The sequence below is a fragment of the Coloeus monedula genome (assembly GCF_965178545.1).
Source record: "Coloeus monedula genome assembly, chromosome: 27".
In the NCBI taxonomy this organism is placed as follows: domain Eukaryota; kingdom Metazoa; phylum Chordata; class Aves; order Passeriformes; family Corvidae; genus Coloeus; species Coloeus monedula.
The window spans coordinates 1,525,013-1,542,740 of NC_138807.1; the positions used below are offsets into that span (position 1 = coordinate 1,525,013).

The 17,728-nt window shown below is 43.5% G+C and overlaps 1 protein-coding gene across 3 annotated transcripts in view; it reads right to left on the bottom strand.

Moving 5' to 3' along the window:
- Nucleotides 1-1,231: 1,231 nt before the first annotated feature.
- ELAVL1 (ELAV like RNA binding protein 1) overlaps nt 1,232-17,728 on the bottom strand; it is a 39,047-nt gene continuing 22,550 nt past the window's right edge. Inside the window, exons 3-7 of one of the 3 annotated variants that reach the window (XM_082297920.1) lie at nt 14,345-14,448; nt 13,409-13,562; nt 10,061-10,286; nt 3,892-4,005; nt 1,232-2,809 (exon numbers count right to left, since the gene is read on the bottom strand). In XM_082297920.1, the coding sequence (XP_082154046.1) occupies nt 2,485-2,809; nt 3,892-4,005; nt 10,061-10,286; nt 13,409-13,562; nt 14,345-14,448 (923 nt within the window). In that variant the 3' untranslated portion in view covers nt 1,232-2,484. Of the gene's footprint in view, nt 2,810-3,891; nt 4,006-4,035; nt 4,643-10,060; nt 10,287-13,408; nt 13,563-14,344; nt 14,449-17,728 lie in introns of those variants that run through there. The other 2 variants (XM_082297921.1, XM_082297922.1) reach the window with 2 other exon arrangements.

The following is a 17,728-nucleotide window of genomic DNA, read 5'->3' on the forward strand; positions in this document are numbered from 1 at the left end:
GCAATGTGCTGCTGCCATAGCCAGTGTGCTTGGAACCAGGACTGATACAGTCATGTTTAGGGGTCACTTGCTGCAAGTCTGAACCCCCAGCTATATATTGTGATAAACAGCAACTCCCACTTAGTTCAGTAGCAAATTTATCTTAAATGGAATAAAGCAAGAGAGAATGACAGGAATTGGGAATGACTACAGCCCACTCCTGTGGAACAGGACAGTGCAGGGTTCAGCAGTGATGGGACACAGTAAGAGAAAAATTTCTCTGTACTACACAGCTTTAACTTGGGAGAACCCCCAGATTCCTTCCCAATCTCTCTTTGTACACAGAAAAGAAATAATCATTGACATAATAAATAGATGGTGATGAATTGGTGGAAGGAAACCTCTGGCAGCCAAGAGCAGCTTCAGGGGGTGGGAGTGGGTTGGCTGCTGTGTCACAGTCACCATTTCACAGACCACTGAGCTTCTCAAGAGATGGGGAGTGAACAGACTGGCAGGAGAGGCAAGGTTGGATGTTTTAACAAGAAAAATCCCACCTGCATTCACTGCACACAAGCTCAAACTCAGCGGGAGGCTGCTCACGGGGCCAAGGCCTATCTGTAGGGTTTAGATTATGTCCTGGGCACGTCCAAGAACATCAGCAGCTCCCACAGGTCATCCCTGGAGCTGGGCAGCAGCTCAGCCATATGTGGAGGCTGAGAGAGCCCTCGGGCTGTGCAGATCCCACGGCAAGGAGAGGACAGGGAGAGGACAAATGGCGGCGAGCACAGGGCAAGGTCAGCTGGGGGTGGAGCGAGACGAGCAGGCAGCATGGACTGGCCTCTGGAGTTTGGAAATGAACTCTGGGGCTGGCAGAGATTCAGGCAAAACAAGGAGATACTGCATTAAACTGCCACAGACCCCACTGCCACACCTGCTCTACCTACATAAACACCAGAGCCAAGTCTCTAGTTGTGCACAGCAGCTCACACACCTGCACAGGCAGGGTCAGCCTTCCCAGGTTCCTACCCAAGCACACCTGAGGGTTACATCAGTCTGTGGCACACCATTTCTATGTGACAGATGTCTTGTGGTGCTTGTTTCAAAACTCTTCTTCTTCTACTCATCTGTCAAACCAGTAAATTAAAATTCTCTTAAAGAGGAGCTACAGTTCCTTAAAACAACACTCTGAAAGCTAGACACTTTGTGCAATACTTAGCAAAAAAAAGAACAGAAAATAAAAAACAAAACAAAATTTGAGCAAAACAAAATCAAATTTAATGTTCTTAAATGCAAAAGTAAAAACAAACAAAAAACACAAAAAAGCAAAAGAAAATTAACAGAAACAGAACAACTCAAAGTTTCAAGGCAGTCTGCAGAAAACCTGGGGGATTAATCTTTAAATCTACAAATCAAAGGGGTTTTTTGGTTAATATCTAACTTGCAAGTTGTAAGTACTTTTCTGCTGAGTGTTCAATAAGTAAAGCTAGTTGCCAAAACAAAATCCTATTAAAATAGAAAAATCTAGCACTCATTAGAAGGGATGCGAGAAATACAATGCTCAAATGTTTATAACTGGTTTTTCTTTACAAAATAGAACTGCCAAAGGAATTCCAACTACAATGATCTTGGAAAATGAGTAAGTATCTTGCTGCATTATAATGTACCAGTAAGTAGTGCACCATGCATTAAATATTTGGACAGAAGAGATTCAGTCTGATAAAGTAGCAACATATATTCACACTCGCTTTTTTGGAGTTTCATTTTGACTCTGAAATCTTCCCGGAGTTTCTTTGAAACTCTTTGGTCCATTCCTCTCAAAGTGGGCTTTAAAAGTCACGTTTCTAAAACCTGTGAATTGGACAGCTTGGCCACTGCTCAGTGTGCAACTTACCTCCTCAATGGTGTTAAAGTTAGGCTGGCATGCTACTACTTACAAGACCTTGACTTTAAAAAGCCTGATCCTCAACTAGACACAGAGAAATGAATATTAATTGATCAAACAATTTACTGTCGACTAAAACATTAGTATTTCTCAACTTTTCTTCCATACTACTGAAACTGGGGGGGAACAAAAGGACAGGGGGATGGGTAGGAAAAACAACATAAAACCAAAGAAAATCAATGAATTCAGCCTGATATTTTTCAGAAAATTCCAGTTTTTGCAGACAACATTCAATGAAACAAATGTTAGTCTCATAAGTGAAAGCATGCTTCAATTTTACCACCATCCAGAGGGTCTAGTTAATGCAATCTACTTAAGATTTCTGGGGATTTTTAACATGTCTTAAATGAAATAACTTAAAGGAACTTAAAAATTGGTCTAACATTGTGGGATTTCAAACATTTGAACATGTCAGTTGCATCCCAGAATATAAAACCTTTTCACTTCTCATTTAGACTAAGACAAACACTTGTGAAAATTGGCGCAAAATGAGTTTTACACTAACAAAAATGTTTCAACTTCTGTCACTCCATTATCTATTCCATACAAAAAGCACGAGCAAGTTATTTGTGGGACTTGTTGGTTTTGAAGGAAACCTGTAAGATTTTGTCCCCCAGGCGGTAGCCATTAAGACTTGCTATGGCCATTGCAGCTTCTTCATAGTTTGTCATGGTCACAAAACCAAAACCTTTGCACTTGTTGGTGTTGAAATCTCGAATAACTTTCACATTGGTAACCGCACCAAAGGGGCCAAACATCTGCCAGAGGATTCCCTCATCAGCATCTTGACCAAGGTTGTAGATGAAGATACACCAGCCAGAAGATGCGTTTCCTGGAACATTTACACCAGAAAGCCCACTCATGTGATCTACACCCATAGGAGAGAACCTAGCAAATAAAAAGCACAATATTTCATGTAAAAGTTCAATTCAATTAAGCAAATTAACTTGAATGGGAAGCAACTGAGAATGAATATTTTATACATGGCACATCAAAACTGCCACATAAATGTTTCCCCATTCAAATTGACAATCAAATTGACAGCTGCCAGGAAAAAAAAAAGTTAAGTATTCCAACTGCTTTATCAACAGGGAACTATCCTAGAAATAGGCAAGGAACAGGCAAGACAAGATTACATGATCACCTTCCCAGGGGACCTGGATGGATCTCTGAACTCAGCCAGGCTGCTCAGAGTGTCCAGGGCATTGCTGCAGAACTGCTCGAGTTGGGGGCACAGGCAGCACCTCCCCAGAGGCCCCAGACACCCCTGGCCATCTCCCACTTATTTCACAGGAGATTTTTTTCCACCCCATCCTCCTTTTCTTGCCTCTAAAAGAACATGTTGGGAAACTCTTAAATCAAAGAGTTTCTTTGGGTTTGCTGAGGCAGGGGATGAGTGGGCTGGGTTCTGAGCAGTAGAGATTGTACGTATTAATTTCTTCTTTTGTGAAACAGAACAAAACCTACTCCCTTTCCACTCAAAGGCAGCAGGTGCAGGCAAACACTCCCAACATGAGCAGGCTCAGTGCAGTTTTACTGTTCCAGTGTGTATGGATGGTTTTATTAATTTTACACCAACTTCATACCAGGAAAACTTAGAACTGACTTTACTGAACTGGATTTTTTAAATCACCTACACACTCTTCCTGAATCCTGCCTCCTTCACAATACCTCAGCAGGATTCATGCATAATAAAAAGCAAAAACCTTCTCCTTTTTATGTCTTGCTTTATATTAATTTCTTTTCCCTATAACCCACGTTTCTAATTCCCCTTTATTCTATTTCTGGCCTACACTCCAAGACAATCAAAGCCTCTCAATATTTTAGTGCAATATTAAGGTTACACAGCTAAGCACTCAAAGGCCAGGAAATGTAAAAGTTAAGGTCAAAAACTCACTTTGAACCCTAGTGCTTATTTATTATTTAAAAATATGAGGTCATGTGATCGTAGAAATATAATGATACTATACCAGGGGTTCCCAAATTGAGGTGTACCACTGGTGATTTGCAAACCCCTTAAAAGCGGTACACGAGCTGCTCTCTGCCAAGAGCAGGGCGGTGGCAGATCCTGATTCTCTGCTGACCTGGAGGAAACAGGGAAGGGATGTCTGGGCAGTGAATGCTGCATAAGTGCCAAATGCTTCCCCTCTGACTCTTCCTTGCCCTGCATCAAGGAGCTGCTACTGCCTTTCTTGAGGAGGGAGGGCTTGAGGAGGTGCACGGGGAGGGAAGAGAGCAGAGGGGCGGCAGTGCACGCACACACACACACACACACACACACACACACACACAGTGCACTCACACAGGGCCCATTTCCCACAGGCTCTCTGGTGCTCAGAGCTCATTGCCTTGGACACCTGAGCTCCAGGACTCTCCTGTCCCCAGAGTAAGCATCACTCCATCCCTCCCTTGCTGCTGCTCTGCAGCCCAGGGGCTCCCAGAACACAGTGGGACACTCCTGAGCTGCACCAACTCACTGGCAGCCAGCCCCAAGCAAATCCAAGTTTGGGAAGCCTTGTACTACAGCCAAACTGAAAAAGCAGTTAGAAGTACCACAAGGTGAATGAGACATACCAACCCGTGTGATCTGATGATGAGGTGACACATCTGCTATTTCTTTTGGCTTTGTATAAAAACGTTCCTGTGCTTGCATGCTTGATACACTTACTTGTTCTGACAGACACCTTCAGCTCTGGAGCTTCTTTCCAAGTGAGTAACGATCTGGTAGGATGAATTTATCTTAATATCCATCAAGTTTTCATCTCAACAGATCACCAGTCCTGGGTCCCTGCTCAAACCACTGAGCTCAGCATTGCCTGACGTTGGTTCCAGCAGTCAGTATAGCTCTGCCCCTGCCTGCCCCAAAGGCTCAGGCTCTGCCCATGAGCCCAGGTAACACCACATCAAGGACTGCCATCAGTTGTAGAAGAGCAACTGGTATTAAATGCAAGAAAACAACAAATCTAAATGCTTGTTACAGACAAAAAAATTTAAAATAGCAAGTACCTCTGCTTTTTGGATACACTTATGTTCAAACAGATTCTCCTCTCTTCCTGCTTTGACTCACAAAAATGTTACAGGTTTATAAAAAAACCCAAACAAAACAGGGTAAAACCAAAACAGTCCCCTAAAAGACTAGAAAAGTAATTTCAAAAAAACCCCAAACCCTAGGAAATACAATTCAGCCAATCTGATGAGCCTCTGTTCTCACTCTGCACAAGAGGGACACCAGATCTCTGGCTCATCTCAGGGTAATAGCCTGCATGAGCAGGGCCTGGAGCAGCTGACACACAGCTCTCTGTCCTACAAGGACAGATTTTTGTGGACACACCAATTTAAGATGACCTTTAGGAAGTTATACTTATTAAGGATGTTTAAAAGACTGTCCAACATGGGCAAACACTAAGGCCAACAGAGATCCAGGATGTTTCAGAGAAAGTGGATTTAAAATTCCTTTAGTATTGTAATTTGAATGATCTCAGTCTTAGCACACTTACAGCTGGTGTCCTCATTGCTGTTGTAATTATTTTTATACTGTCTCCTCCACACTGCTTTCTCAACCCTCCCTAAGAGTCGGTAGCCAGTGTTATTTGTGGATGGTTCTTTCAAGCCATGCTAACCTAAAACTCCAACATCTTGGGGCATTAAGTATCAACAGCCGTGGATTTTCAATTGTAACTCTTTTTCACTTTATCCTTCTTGTTTCTATGAATGACCTTTTGCTCCTTTGCCACTAGACAGACAGACTGCTTCATTTAACAGATCCTGGGATTAGTTTAACTCACTGGAAAATGTAATCTCAGAAATGACACTCCTAAATGAAAGCAATTTCTTCTCACGTCTATGCAAGTCCTATAAATTCTTTTCATAGAACCACAGAAACTCCTGAGTGGGAAGGGACCCACAAGGCTCATCAAGTCCAACCCCTGGCCCTTCTCGGCCCCCTCCAACAACCCCAGCCTGGGCATCCCTGAGAGCGCTGTCCAAACGCTCCTGCAGCTCTGGCAGCCTCGGGGCCGGGCCCATTCCCTGGGGAGCCTGGGCAGTGCCCAGCAGCCTCGGGGGGAAGAACCTTTCCCTGGGATCCAACCTAAACCTCCCCTAACACAGCTTTGTGCTGGTTTTGCTGAACTCTTTTCCCTGAGCTCCGAGGACAGTTACATACAGCACCACACGTGGGATGACAGTAAGCAGGAACATTAGTTTTAGTATCAGCTTGTGTTGCCATCGCACTTGAGCTTGGCAGCTTTTTATTTTTCAATAGTTCCACAAAGAGCAGGAGCGCAGCTACAATGACAATGTCCTTCTCACAAGCAACTTTTTCTGCTCTCTCTGCTACAGAAATGATTTGCTATGGTCAACAGAAATCTTGTTGAGAACTCAGTGACAGAAGCTCTAAGCCTGAAATAAATCAGGGTGTTGAGTTAAACAGCCACGTATGGAATAGAAGCAACTGGGGTTTCAGTCACCCATTCTTCCAGAACTTTGATGAAATACTAGTCTGGATGAAACGGTTTCTTCTCAATACACACAGCTTGCATCCAAATTAAAAATTGGTCTAAAAACTGAAAATTTAAACAATTTCACTGGAGTGAAACAAAGCAGGTGTACAGGAGCTGTCTGAGCAACCAGGGTTAAACACTTAAGTCTTCTTGCATTTCCCCTTGCATCAAAGAACTATCAGAAATGACTCCCCTTCAGGCATTCAGGGCAGAACTCATGCACTGATACCAGCAGTTATGCCCATTACAGGAACTGGGAACTGGTTCCAACCCTGAACAAGTCTAAAAGCAAAATCAGCTGAATTGGCAATATTTAAGATTTGAAAGAATGTTCTTCTACTATAAAGCTCTGGTGAGCTGCAAAACCACAGGACTTCAGGGGCCCTGGCCAGTCTCCTCATGCTTCAGGAGCTAAACCCCTCCACTTCATCACAGGTCAGCACCCGGAGATCTGCTATTCTCCTTAAGTAAACAAATCTTACACCCCAAAGAAACCCCTGCCCCAGATGTCTGTGGTCCAGACACAACCCCATGCTCTGGCATCATTCCCTCTGGGTGGAAGCAGAGAGCCCAGGTCTTTGAATTAGTCCAGGAATCCAGTGGGATACAGCACTAAGACCAGTTCCTGATGTGAGCCACAAATACCACAGGAACTCTAAAGGATTAATAGAACATTAAACAAAGGGTTGGAGAAATTTCTGCAGGAAATTAATAATTACAAATTAGATACTAAAGGCTTAATCCTGGATTTACAGGGATTATGATGAAACGAGATGAAATGCAATCAAAATATCAGGTTAAGTATTCAACCTCTGTGGGGCAGGAGGTCACAACTTTAATTTATACAGACTGCAAGCTCTGTGGAAGCTGCTTATCCCTTTGTCATTTCTTGTTCACTACCAAAACAAACAAGACTCAACCCAAACTCGGGGACCTGATCTTAACCACAGTTAAATTGATCCTTCAAGGAAGACAGACTCACTAGAAAAACTTGAAGCTAACACTAAAGGTGGGAAGAAAAATACAAAGGGGTAAGAGGGGTAAGAGCTGTGCACACGTGTACCGGTGTGCCTGCATGGGCGACTCAGGGAAGGATGCTTTGTAGTAAGTGTTGGAGTTCTTCAAGTCTGGGACGAGGCAGAGATGGACAGTTTGTGTCTGCAAATCAAGAGGTGGCTCTTGCGTCCACAGCATCTTCCTGAAAGCACAGCCTGACCCCCCAGCTGTTCTATTCCACCCTCTGCCAGGCTGTGGGACCTCAAAATCTTCAGCCCTTTCCCCACCAGCAGGTCTGTCACTGAGAGCAGCAGCCAGCCAAAGTGTGCTGACAAACAAGCACTGGGCACAGACATCCAGGGGGACACAGTTCCCATGGCAGCAGGAACGGAACAGAGACAGAACATTTTCTCCCATCTTAACCCCCCACTATGACATCCCAAGCCTAGAGGAACACTGGGTGTGGCTGCCCCATCCCTGAAAGTGTTCCAGGCCAGGTTGGCCGGGGCTTGGAGCAGCCTGGGATAGTGGAAGGTGTCCCTCATGGGTGGGACTGGAGGAGCTTTAAGGTCCCTTCCAACCCAAACCAGTCTGTGCTTCTACAAAACGCACACAAATTTGACATTAATGCTGCTCTAAATGGTACAGTAAGAGAAAAAGGAACAAACTGGTTATTAAAATTTAGTTTCACCAGCAACAATTAACATAAATACATTAATCATTTTTATTGTTCCTGAGTGATCATTATAGGTTTGAATTAAAGGTATTTGGTCTCTTAATTATGAATGTGAATATTATTTACACTGCTAATTCTGATGCATTTTGATCCTGGCATAAATTTTACAGGGAAGAACGATGAAAATGTCCAATTAAATTAAGAATGTTAAAAATGAAGAAATGAGCCATAAGTCTCAAGATTTTACTAGGATCAGGACACACTGAAGCCCTGGCTGAGACAAAGGGCAGATAGGCAGAGTTTTTTAATAATTCACCTAAATGCAAACAATGCGGAATTTCATTCCTTGGCGTGGCTCAGAAGGTTTGGTGTGGATATCTGGGTGTCTGCTTCGGGGAAACGAGGAGCTGCCTGAGCTAAACTTCCCTGGGCTACAGCTGAAGAGAACTGGAGGACAACTGAGGCTGGCAGAGACCACTGGAAATCCTCTAATAAATCCCCCTGCCCGAAGCAGGGCACCTGGAGCAGGATGCTTAGGCTCATCCTGTCACCGAAACTCACCGAAAACCAGTCAAATAAAACTCCTTAACACCAATACAGCGTTAAGAAGGGCATTATTCATTATAGGCCTGGTTGCACGGGGGATAACTCCACCTTGCATGCACACGATCTTCTACAAGTGTGTTGCTTATACACAGTCACCACGGGCATGTTTTGCTTATTACCATAAAGCCCTCCCCAGCTTCCCAGGTTCAGTCCTTGTTTTAGCCGTGGCTGCATTCCTAAGCCAGATGTCTTCCCCTTATCTTCCAACCACCCTTGCTGAGAAAGCAGATCCTGGATACCCTGTTTCCTGCTAAAACTACACAGGCACAGTAGAAATTGGATTAACCCTTTTGGTATCAATTCCAGCCAGGTTTCAGCATCTCCAAGGATGGAAACTTCACTGCCTCCCTGGGCAAACTGTTTAACCACTCTCAGTATAAAACCACAGCTGACTACAAACCACCAATTTTCTCTGGAGACCCATTACACAGAGCTGTGCTTGAAATGCTGAGCTACAGGACTATGGGCAGGTGGCAGCAACACTGGAACAGCAGCACAGCTAAAAGCTGGCTGAGACTGTAGTCCAATTTTACTGAGCTCATTGGATCCCTCACAGGAGAAAAATAAAACAAAAAAAAGAGTAAATTCTCAACAGGGAACCACTGCTCTCAGAAACATACATCATCTCAAAGCCCATTGCTTCTCTGCAAGACAGTCAATATAGAGCATTTTCCAGAGCACCCTCCAACCATCAGCTTCCTCCATGAGAACCCAAGGCATTTCCAATTCAAGCAATTTATACTCAAAGCAGCCAAAGCAATTTTCTATGGCAAAGCACAGTGCCTTCCACAGCCCTGGAAGCAGACAGGATGCTGCAACTACTCAATATTCTCACCAGTGAAGTCATGAGGCCTCGAAGGAAGGCAGAACCCTGCACAGTTTGCAATGCAGGCAGGAATCCCACAGAACCTCCTCGTCAGAAATAAGGTTTTCCTCTCTTATTGTAACACCTCCCTGCTGGAACCAACGATTCAGAGCTTTAATTAAGTTGCCAAATTCTATCTGTGTTCAGATATGCAGACCACAGAATGGGGATCTGTTGAGACAGGCACCTACCAACACCCACCTGGAACCTGCTGCTGCTGTCCCCTCACTGTAACCCAGTAGTGGAAACAGACACCAGAGTGCAGGTACCTTTACATACTAACTTCAATATAAATGTTACAAGTAAGATTTTACTTTAATCATATTTTAATGCAACAGTTTATTTACATAACACTGCAGAACACAAAGTGCACTATGTATTCATTCACACATGCTGCAATGAAGGTATAACTGCCCAGCTGTGGGGCCACAGCTCCCCAGACGGACACGGGAACAGGAGCACAGCCTTAAATGCATTTATTCTTCCTAACCTACCTGAATCTCTGCGCCTGGTGATGCACTGGCCCTCCAAACCGTCTAGCTGGTGAATGACACAGCTGCGACAACAGTGCCACATTTTTGTTCTGGTTAGGGTTGGCTGCAAACTTCACTGTAATGGGCTCGGAGGAACCTGGGGGTTTGTGACCATTGAAATTTGTAATTGCCTCTTCTGCTTCTGACCTTTTGTCAAACCGGATAAATGCGACCCCTCTGGACAAACCTTGTAACCAAACCAATAAAAAAAAAAACAAACAAAAAAACAAAAACAACAACAAAAATAAAAAATTGAAGTTCAGGATAAACTCAAAATAACTTTGAAAACAAAACCCAAAAAAAGTTCAGTATTTCTATGGTCACAGCTTTCAAGTTCTCTACATTTACATTTCTTCAGCAGCTGAAGCATAAAGTACAAAATTAAGAAACCAAAGACAAATTAGCATACTCATTTCAGCTATAACAACCACAGTGACTAAACGCTTAAAAAAATACATGGTAGAATTCCATGGTATTCATCACCAACTGACATTTCCATTCACAAAAAACTCAACATTTCAAATTAAGTAAAAAAAAAGAATTAATTCCAGTTGTTTAAAACCCCCTCAGTTTCAATTACTTTTATCACTAAAAAGCATCTGCAAACACAGAATTTAATTTTTGCAAATGTTTTCATTTTTCCATGCTGCAAACAAACTCAGGTTCAGAGATGAGGGAACAAATGTCTGACTAGAATAAAGGACTTTCACCTTTTTTATGGGGAGATCACAATTTCACCTGCACCACATACATTATTTCTAGCTGGCACATACATTATTTTTATTCATTAAAATCAATGAAGAATTACCTCTTGGTAGCTGAACTGAACCAACGTCACAGTGTTAAACATTTGCATATTTTTCCCTAGTCCCAGGCCCTGGATGCTGTTATCCTTCTGACTGAGGTACAAGTTATTCCCTTTGAGCTCTCCTCTCCTCCCCTTGCTTCTCATCTGTGACTTGACCTTAGGCTGAAAATACGGTTTATCACAGTGAAGCTCATAGGGCACATTTTGTTTAAATGCCATCCCAAAGCAGATAATGTGGCCAGACTAAATGTAGGTCTTCACTAGCCATGTTTCAGAAAGGGACATATCAGATACTTTCATGTTTTCTTCACATCCACCCAGGACCATCTTCAAAGCCAGATACAGAAGTTAAGCTTATCATAAATCACAAGGTTGTTGATTAACAGTTGAGGATCATTTTCTCTGTTCCACAGAAGGAAATACAACATGTCAAAACCTGGGCCTGCAGCAAGCAAGGTGTGTTTGCATTTTGATAAATTAACATCAGATGGGCTCACCAGAGTAGAGCTGACAGCACTACGTGCTCAGGTACCACTGAGATCAGCCTCCCGTGCCAGGGGGAACAGTATGTCCCAGCCTGGGAAGGCCCAGAGCAGCAGCACCACTAAGAACTCAGCAAGGCCCATCCTAGAGCTCTGCTTACTGTGACTCCTCCACTTTCATGCTGCTCATCCTAGTGCTTCTCAAAGCATTCACTTAAAATATAAATATTGTAGAAAGTGTATTTTTAAACAGAATAATTTTCAAAAGCTGGAGCACCACCTCTGTGAGAAGGTACAGCTGAGTACAAATTAAAACATGTCTTAAGTGGGAGTAGACCAAGATATGAAAGGCAGGCTTAAAGCCAAGGCACAGCTACACTCCTGGTGGGACAGCAAGCCCAGGCTCTGCAGGCATGAATTGTGAGGTGCAACAGAAGCCACTCTCCAGTCAATGCATTGTTAAGGCTATGGGAAGCAGGCTGTATTCTGAGCTGAATTACACAGCATCAGGCCTCAGCACACACATGAAAACTATTATTCTTGGAGAGATTTTATTTGTATGACTTCTGTCATCTCATTTTACAGCTCTGTCAAATCCAGATGCTCTCCAGACCCCACAGACTGACAGAGAGGGATGACTAATTTGGACACTTGCATGAATATGTTTGCTGTGCTCCACAAGTCTTTTTCTTGTTTCTCATTACAGCTGTGCCCTGGATAACCAGCTCTAGAGATAGAACCATGCAGGTACCGGAGCTGAGCAAAACAAATAATCTTCTCCAGGAAAAGCAGGATCAGATTTTCCTCACTCAACCATGCAGTGTCTGCCATGTCAGTCCCCAGATCTCACAAAGTCACCTCAGGTTTCTCTGATGCACAGTCACATTTGCAGCACCATCTGACCAAATACTTGCAAGTGGTGCCTGCACCAGGAGCTGGCTCTGATGGGGACACAGCCCTGCAGACCTTAGCCTGCACTCAGACTGAGCCCACCAGGAGCTGCTGGTGGCCCACTCCAAACCACAGCAGATTCCTCACAGAGCAGGAAAGCTGCTTCTGAACTGATGAGTATGAATGCACATCCCAGTTATAAACGTTAAATGCGGAATTGCTAGAATTAGATTGTCTTCTAGTACAGGACATGCATAATCAATGAAAAGTGTATTCGTAGAAGCTCTCTCCAGATTAATACATGACATATGGGCTACTGGTAAAACCACAGAACACCTGCGTGACAGGATAAGCCAGACTCTGCAGTTATACTGTCTGAAATAAGGGGGTAAGAAATTAAAACTGAAAATACATTGTAACGCAGAGTCAGAATTACCATCATAAAGAAAACCTTAACTTTGGTTTCCCCTGAGCCAAGTGCCTAACTAAGTAACTTCTCCCCTTTCTCTCTTTTTTTTTTTTTCAATATGCAAAATACATTTAGAATTTTCAGGGCAGTACTAAGTGTATGAAATTAATTCCTTTGCTTAGCAGTAACCACAGAGGCCTGTAAGATATCTCAAATGGTTTAAAATATGAGAAAATTGAGTGAGTGAGTTCCAGGCTGGTACAAAAGACAAAACACATTTTTGTTTTGCTTTAAATCTGTAACTATGGCCTGGAATTGACCTGTGCATAAGAGCTGCATGCGTGTAAAGTCAAGGTAAGGTCAGCACTCCAGGTTACACACATGGCCCATAAACACAGTGCACTGCAGTGACAGCAAGTGTCAGAGCAAGAAAGTAGATTTGGCAAATCAGTAACTGATAAAAATGACAATAATCCTATTTTAGTATGGTCCAAGGTTTGGGCTGTAAGCTGGCAAAGAGGCAGCATGAGTCATTCTGTGTTTTAAAAAAGTCACCGAACATGGATATCCTGTTAAAATTCTATCAGTGGTTGACCCCAGATGTCATGATTAGCTTGTGGAAGTCTAACTTACTTAAGTTTAGGTACTGCTAGTCTCAGAAAAACACCAAACACATGCTGTACACTCCAGTTTTCTGCAGCCAGGGCCCCAGAACTCACCTGTGGTTTGATCCACAAGCACACGTGAGTTGATGATGCGCCCAAAACGGGAAAACATATCTTCTACATCCTTCTGTGTCATTGACCGGGGCAAGCCACTGATATATAAATTAGCATCCTTGATAACTTCAGAACTTGGGCGGGCATAGGACACCTTTAAAAGAAACAGAAATACATGTTCAGGGTATTAACAGGGAAGATCAATTTATTGTCATGAGCCAATTTCATTTACTCCCCCACTACCAACATACGCATTTTTACTGGAGTTCAAAAAAATGGAACCAGGAGAGAGTAGGGGAAAATCAACCAAACAACAGGGGAAAGGGCATGTCCCTACGTAAGTCCATTCATTTTGGGCTTACCCAAGAGATACCAACTATATTAGCATTGCTGTTAGGAGACAGCAGCTGACCAATACCAATGCTCCCAGCAAACACTTTTGCCAAGAATCCCGAGTTCTGACTTGGACACTGGACCTGTCACAGCTCACATTAGGAACTTGTCCTGCCAGTAGATTTTCTAATGCTTCATAAAAAGATGGCATGAGTAGAATGCAGTTTTCTGTCCTAATTTCTGCTACTGGAGAAAGCTGCATAGATCACCCAAGTAGGGGTGAATCCTACACCTAGAGCACAGGCTGTTGTTTCGGATAAGGAAAGGAGTGCATGTGTATTAACAAGATTTACAATAAACATTACGAAGCATCCAAGATGTGCATGAGTTAAAAAGCCTGGCAGCAATTGGGAATGGTCCCCCTACTTCTATAAAAATGGTGGGAATATAAAGAAAGGGAATCTTCAAATGCTAAGCTGCTTCAAAACACTTCATTACTCTCCTCCCAGATTCCTGCTTGCTGCAGCTGGGAGCACACAAACCTTACCATCAGAATGAAGTTTACTACAACGCCGTTTTCAGAGAAGACTGAAGAGCTCCTACCTTGATAGTTTTTGACTGAAGTCTGAGGCCATTCAGTGTGTTTATTGCTCTTTCAGCATCTTTTGCAGTTACGTAGTTCACAAAGCCATAGCCTAAGCTGTGTCCTAAAGGGAAGAACATTTTTTAAAATTAATCCTAACAAAAGAATGTTATCACAAACTAAAATGAAAGGAAATGCAAACAAGAAGTGAACTCAACATACATAGTCCACACAGCAAATATTTCAGTAGGCCAAGGCAGTTTCCCAAGGCTGGAACACCTCATGAATAACTTGGAGGTCTTTTATTTCCACTCTGGATATCCCTCTGCCTTCACAGACAGCAGGCATTGGACAGAGCACACATCAACAGCAAGAAATTTAAGACTAAAACACCAACTCTGATCACTCTTGCAAACTTCATGGGTGTGGGACAAAGGCAATCACTTAACCAAGTTCATCAGTACAAACTCTTGTGGATAGAGAGCAGAAAGTGAGAAAATGTCAACGGATGAACTGCCGGGTAAGAAATGAAGAGCCTCGTGATTTTTTTGGCTATTCCAACCTCCACCCCTGCGGGCAAGAGGGAAAAGGAAGTTTCCAATCCTTCATTAATACAGCTAACAAGCAGCAAGTTTCCCAAACACAGCATCGTAGTGAAGAGCAAAAAATTCTCTTTAAGGCAGACAATTCATGTACTATCACTTTATCTAAGTTTACTCTTAACTCTTACAGGAAGAATTTGATATTAATAATAAAAATCCGTAATATATTTAAGGAAAAGTATATTTATTTGGATACTTACTTGTTCTGCTTGTATCTCCAATCTCCACAATTGCTACTACCAGTTATAACATTACATACTAAGATCATTTTGGGTTGCAATTTCCCAGCAATTAGAGGCTCTTATCAATGTAGGCCTAAAAATAACTAAAATACATTCAAGACTGTCTCAGAGCAATAAAACAACTGCAATTCAACCCAAGACACACCTCTTTCAGCCAATTTCTCCTTGTCTCTGTCAGATCTGTGGGATTTTCTAAAGAAAATTGTAAGCATGCATAGGAAAATGTGCTATTTTCCTCTAACAATATACTACTTTTAAGTTATTAAGTTCTAGTGTCCTCAAGCCTAACAATGGAAGACAAAACTAACTGTTATGATAAAGGATTCTGAGGTGAAATAGCCCTTTTTTAATCACACTGCTTGGCTCTGCAATGGTCTTAGCTGACAAGGAAGTTTCCTTATGCTTTCCAGACATTTCGGAACACCAAATACAGACACAGGTGTCAAATGATGGTATCCTGGCACAAACATCAGAGGAAATGAGGAAAAGGGCTGCAAGAGAACTGCAGATTAACTCCAGATACTGAAAAAAACAATGCCCAGTCTGCTGAGACACCGAGATTGCAAGTATAAAATCCACAAGGGAATGCAAGGAAACCCCAAATAACCCTCAGTGTTTTCATGCCAACAGACTGACTGCAGAACTGCACCAGCTCCTGGCACGGCCTCTGCCTTTGGCTGCTTCCTCATGAAACCTAATCCAGCAGTAACTCAGCTGAACCCAGGCAACGTCAGAGTCTGTTGTCTAACAGATCCTTCGTATAAACACCCACAGGTAATTTCTGCTGTCTGCTAAAACTCTTAGAGAAGGCAGATCTCACACAGAAACAACATCCGGCTCCCTTAGAGACCTGGTGTTAAAGCAGCTCCAATCAGCCTCTCGTGATACCAGACACAGCACATGGCAAACTGCTCTGTGCCAGTCAAGCAGGATTTAATGCCATCCTTTGGAGACCTACAGGTGACATGTGCGAAATTCTGATCAATGGTTCTTACATGTACCCACAGCATGGTTTTTGTGATTTCTTTATAACATTCATTTTGTTTTATCAGTCAAAGATGGTAAATCATTTAGATCAAATATGCTTGGTTCATACCCACTTACCTACTGAGATTATTTACCTCTGATTAAGAAAATGAATAATTGAACAATTAGAAAAATGTTTAGCACCTGGACCCTACCTTATTTCTCCAGGGTCTGACTAAGAAAACAAAAGTAAGTCTAAGACAGAAAAAATACCAGGTGGACATCTGGCAATGACTTTCCCTCTTGCAAAGATGGGAAGGATCCAACATCACTCACAGGTCCAGCTCTGCTCTGAAGGCTCAGAGCAACAGCTGCTTTATGGGTATTTTCAGTCTGTCCCAAAAGTCACATAAACATGACTATTCCGGCAAACTACTGAACAGAACCAGGTCCTAAAAAAACTTACGGAAATGGGCCCTTAAAGACCAGGGAAATATACTCCAAATAAGACTAATCCCTCCAAGTGTGACCCACAGTGAGCCCTGGCAGTCAGGACTCTCACTTCCTGGATGGATGCTGCACTGGGGAGAACTGGGGGACTATTTTCCTGATAGGTGAAGAAGAGCAGGGTTCCACTCATATAAATTTATTATGCTGTTTTCAGTACAATGAGTATCCTTCCCCAGTCCCTTGCAACAAATTCCCAGAGAACATAGCAGGCACAATATTGTAGATCATGGAATGGTTTGGGTTTGGAAGGGACCCGAGAGACAATTTCATTCAACCCCCTGCCATGGGCCAGGACACCTTCCACTCTCCCAAGCCCCAATGTCCAGCCTGGCCTTGGACACTGCCAGGGATCCAGGGGCAGCCCCAGCTGCTCTGGGCACCCTGTGCCAGGGCCTCACCACCCTCCCAGGGAACAATTCCTGCCCAAGATCCCATCCAGCCCTGCCCTCTGGCACTGGGAAGCCATTCCCTGGCTCCTGGCCCTCCAGCCCTTGGCCCCAGTCCCTCTGCAGCTCTCCTGGAGCCCCTTTAGGCCCTGCAAGGGGCTCGGAGCTCTGCCTGGAGCCTTCTCCTCTCCAGGTGAGCACCCCCAGCTCTCCCAGCCTGGCTCCAGAGCAGAGGGGCTCCAGTCTTCAGACCATCTCCATGGCCTTCCCTGGACTCATTCCAGCAGCTCCATGTCTTTCTTGTGTCGGGGTCCCAAGGGCTGGAGACAGCTCTGCAGATGGGATCTCACCAGAGTGGAGCAGAGGGACAGAATACCCCCCTTCCTGCTGCCCACACTCCTTTGTTTCCTTCCAAAGCATCACACAGGCTATGTGTTTATGCACCATTTGAGATCAGTGACAAGGAATTTTAAATTACTTACCTACAGGATAAAACCAAACCTAAGTAACAGCACTCATGGACACCCAAGAGTAAAAGGCACGAGAGCTGGGTCCAGTCCCTGGAAACAGAAACTGTGCCCTAACACACACACAAGTCCACGTTAAAAGCAGTTCTGATTTTTGCCCCAAGCATTCTGACTGAAAGCACATTCTACAGCCTCCAGCCAATGCTCTCCTTTTCCAAACTCAAGTCTGCA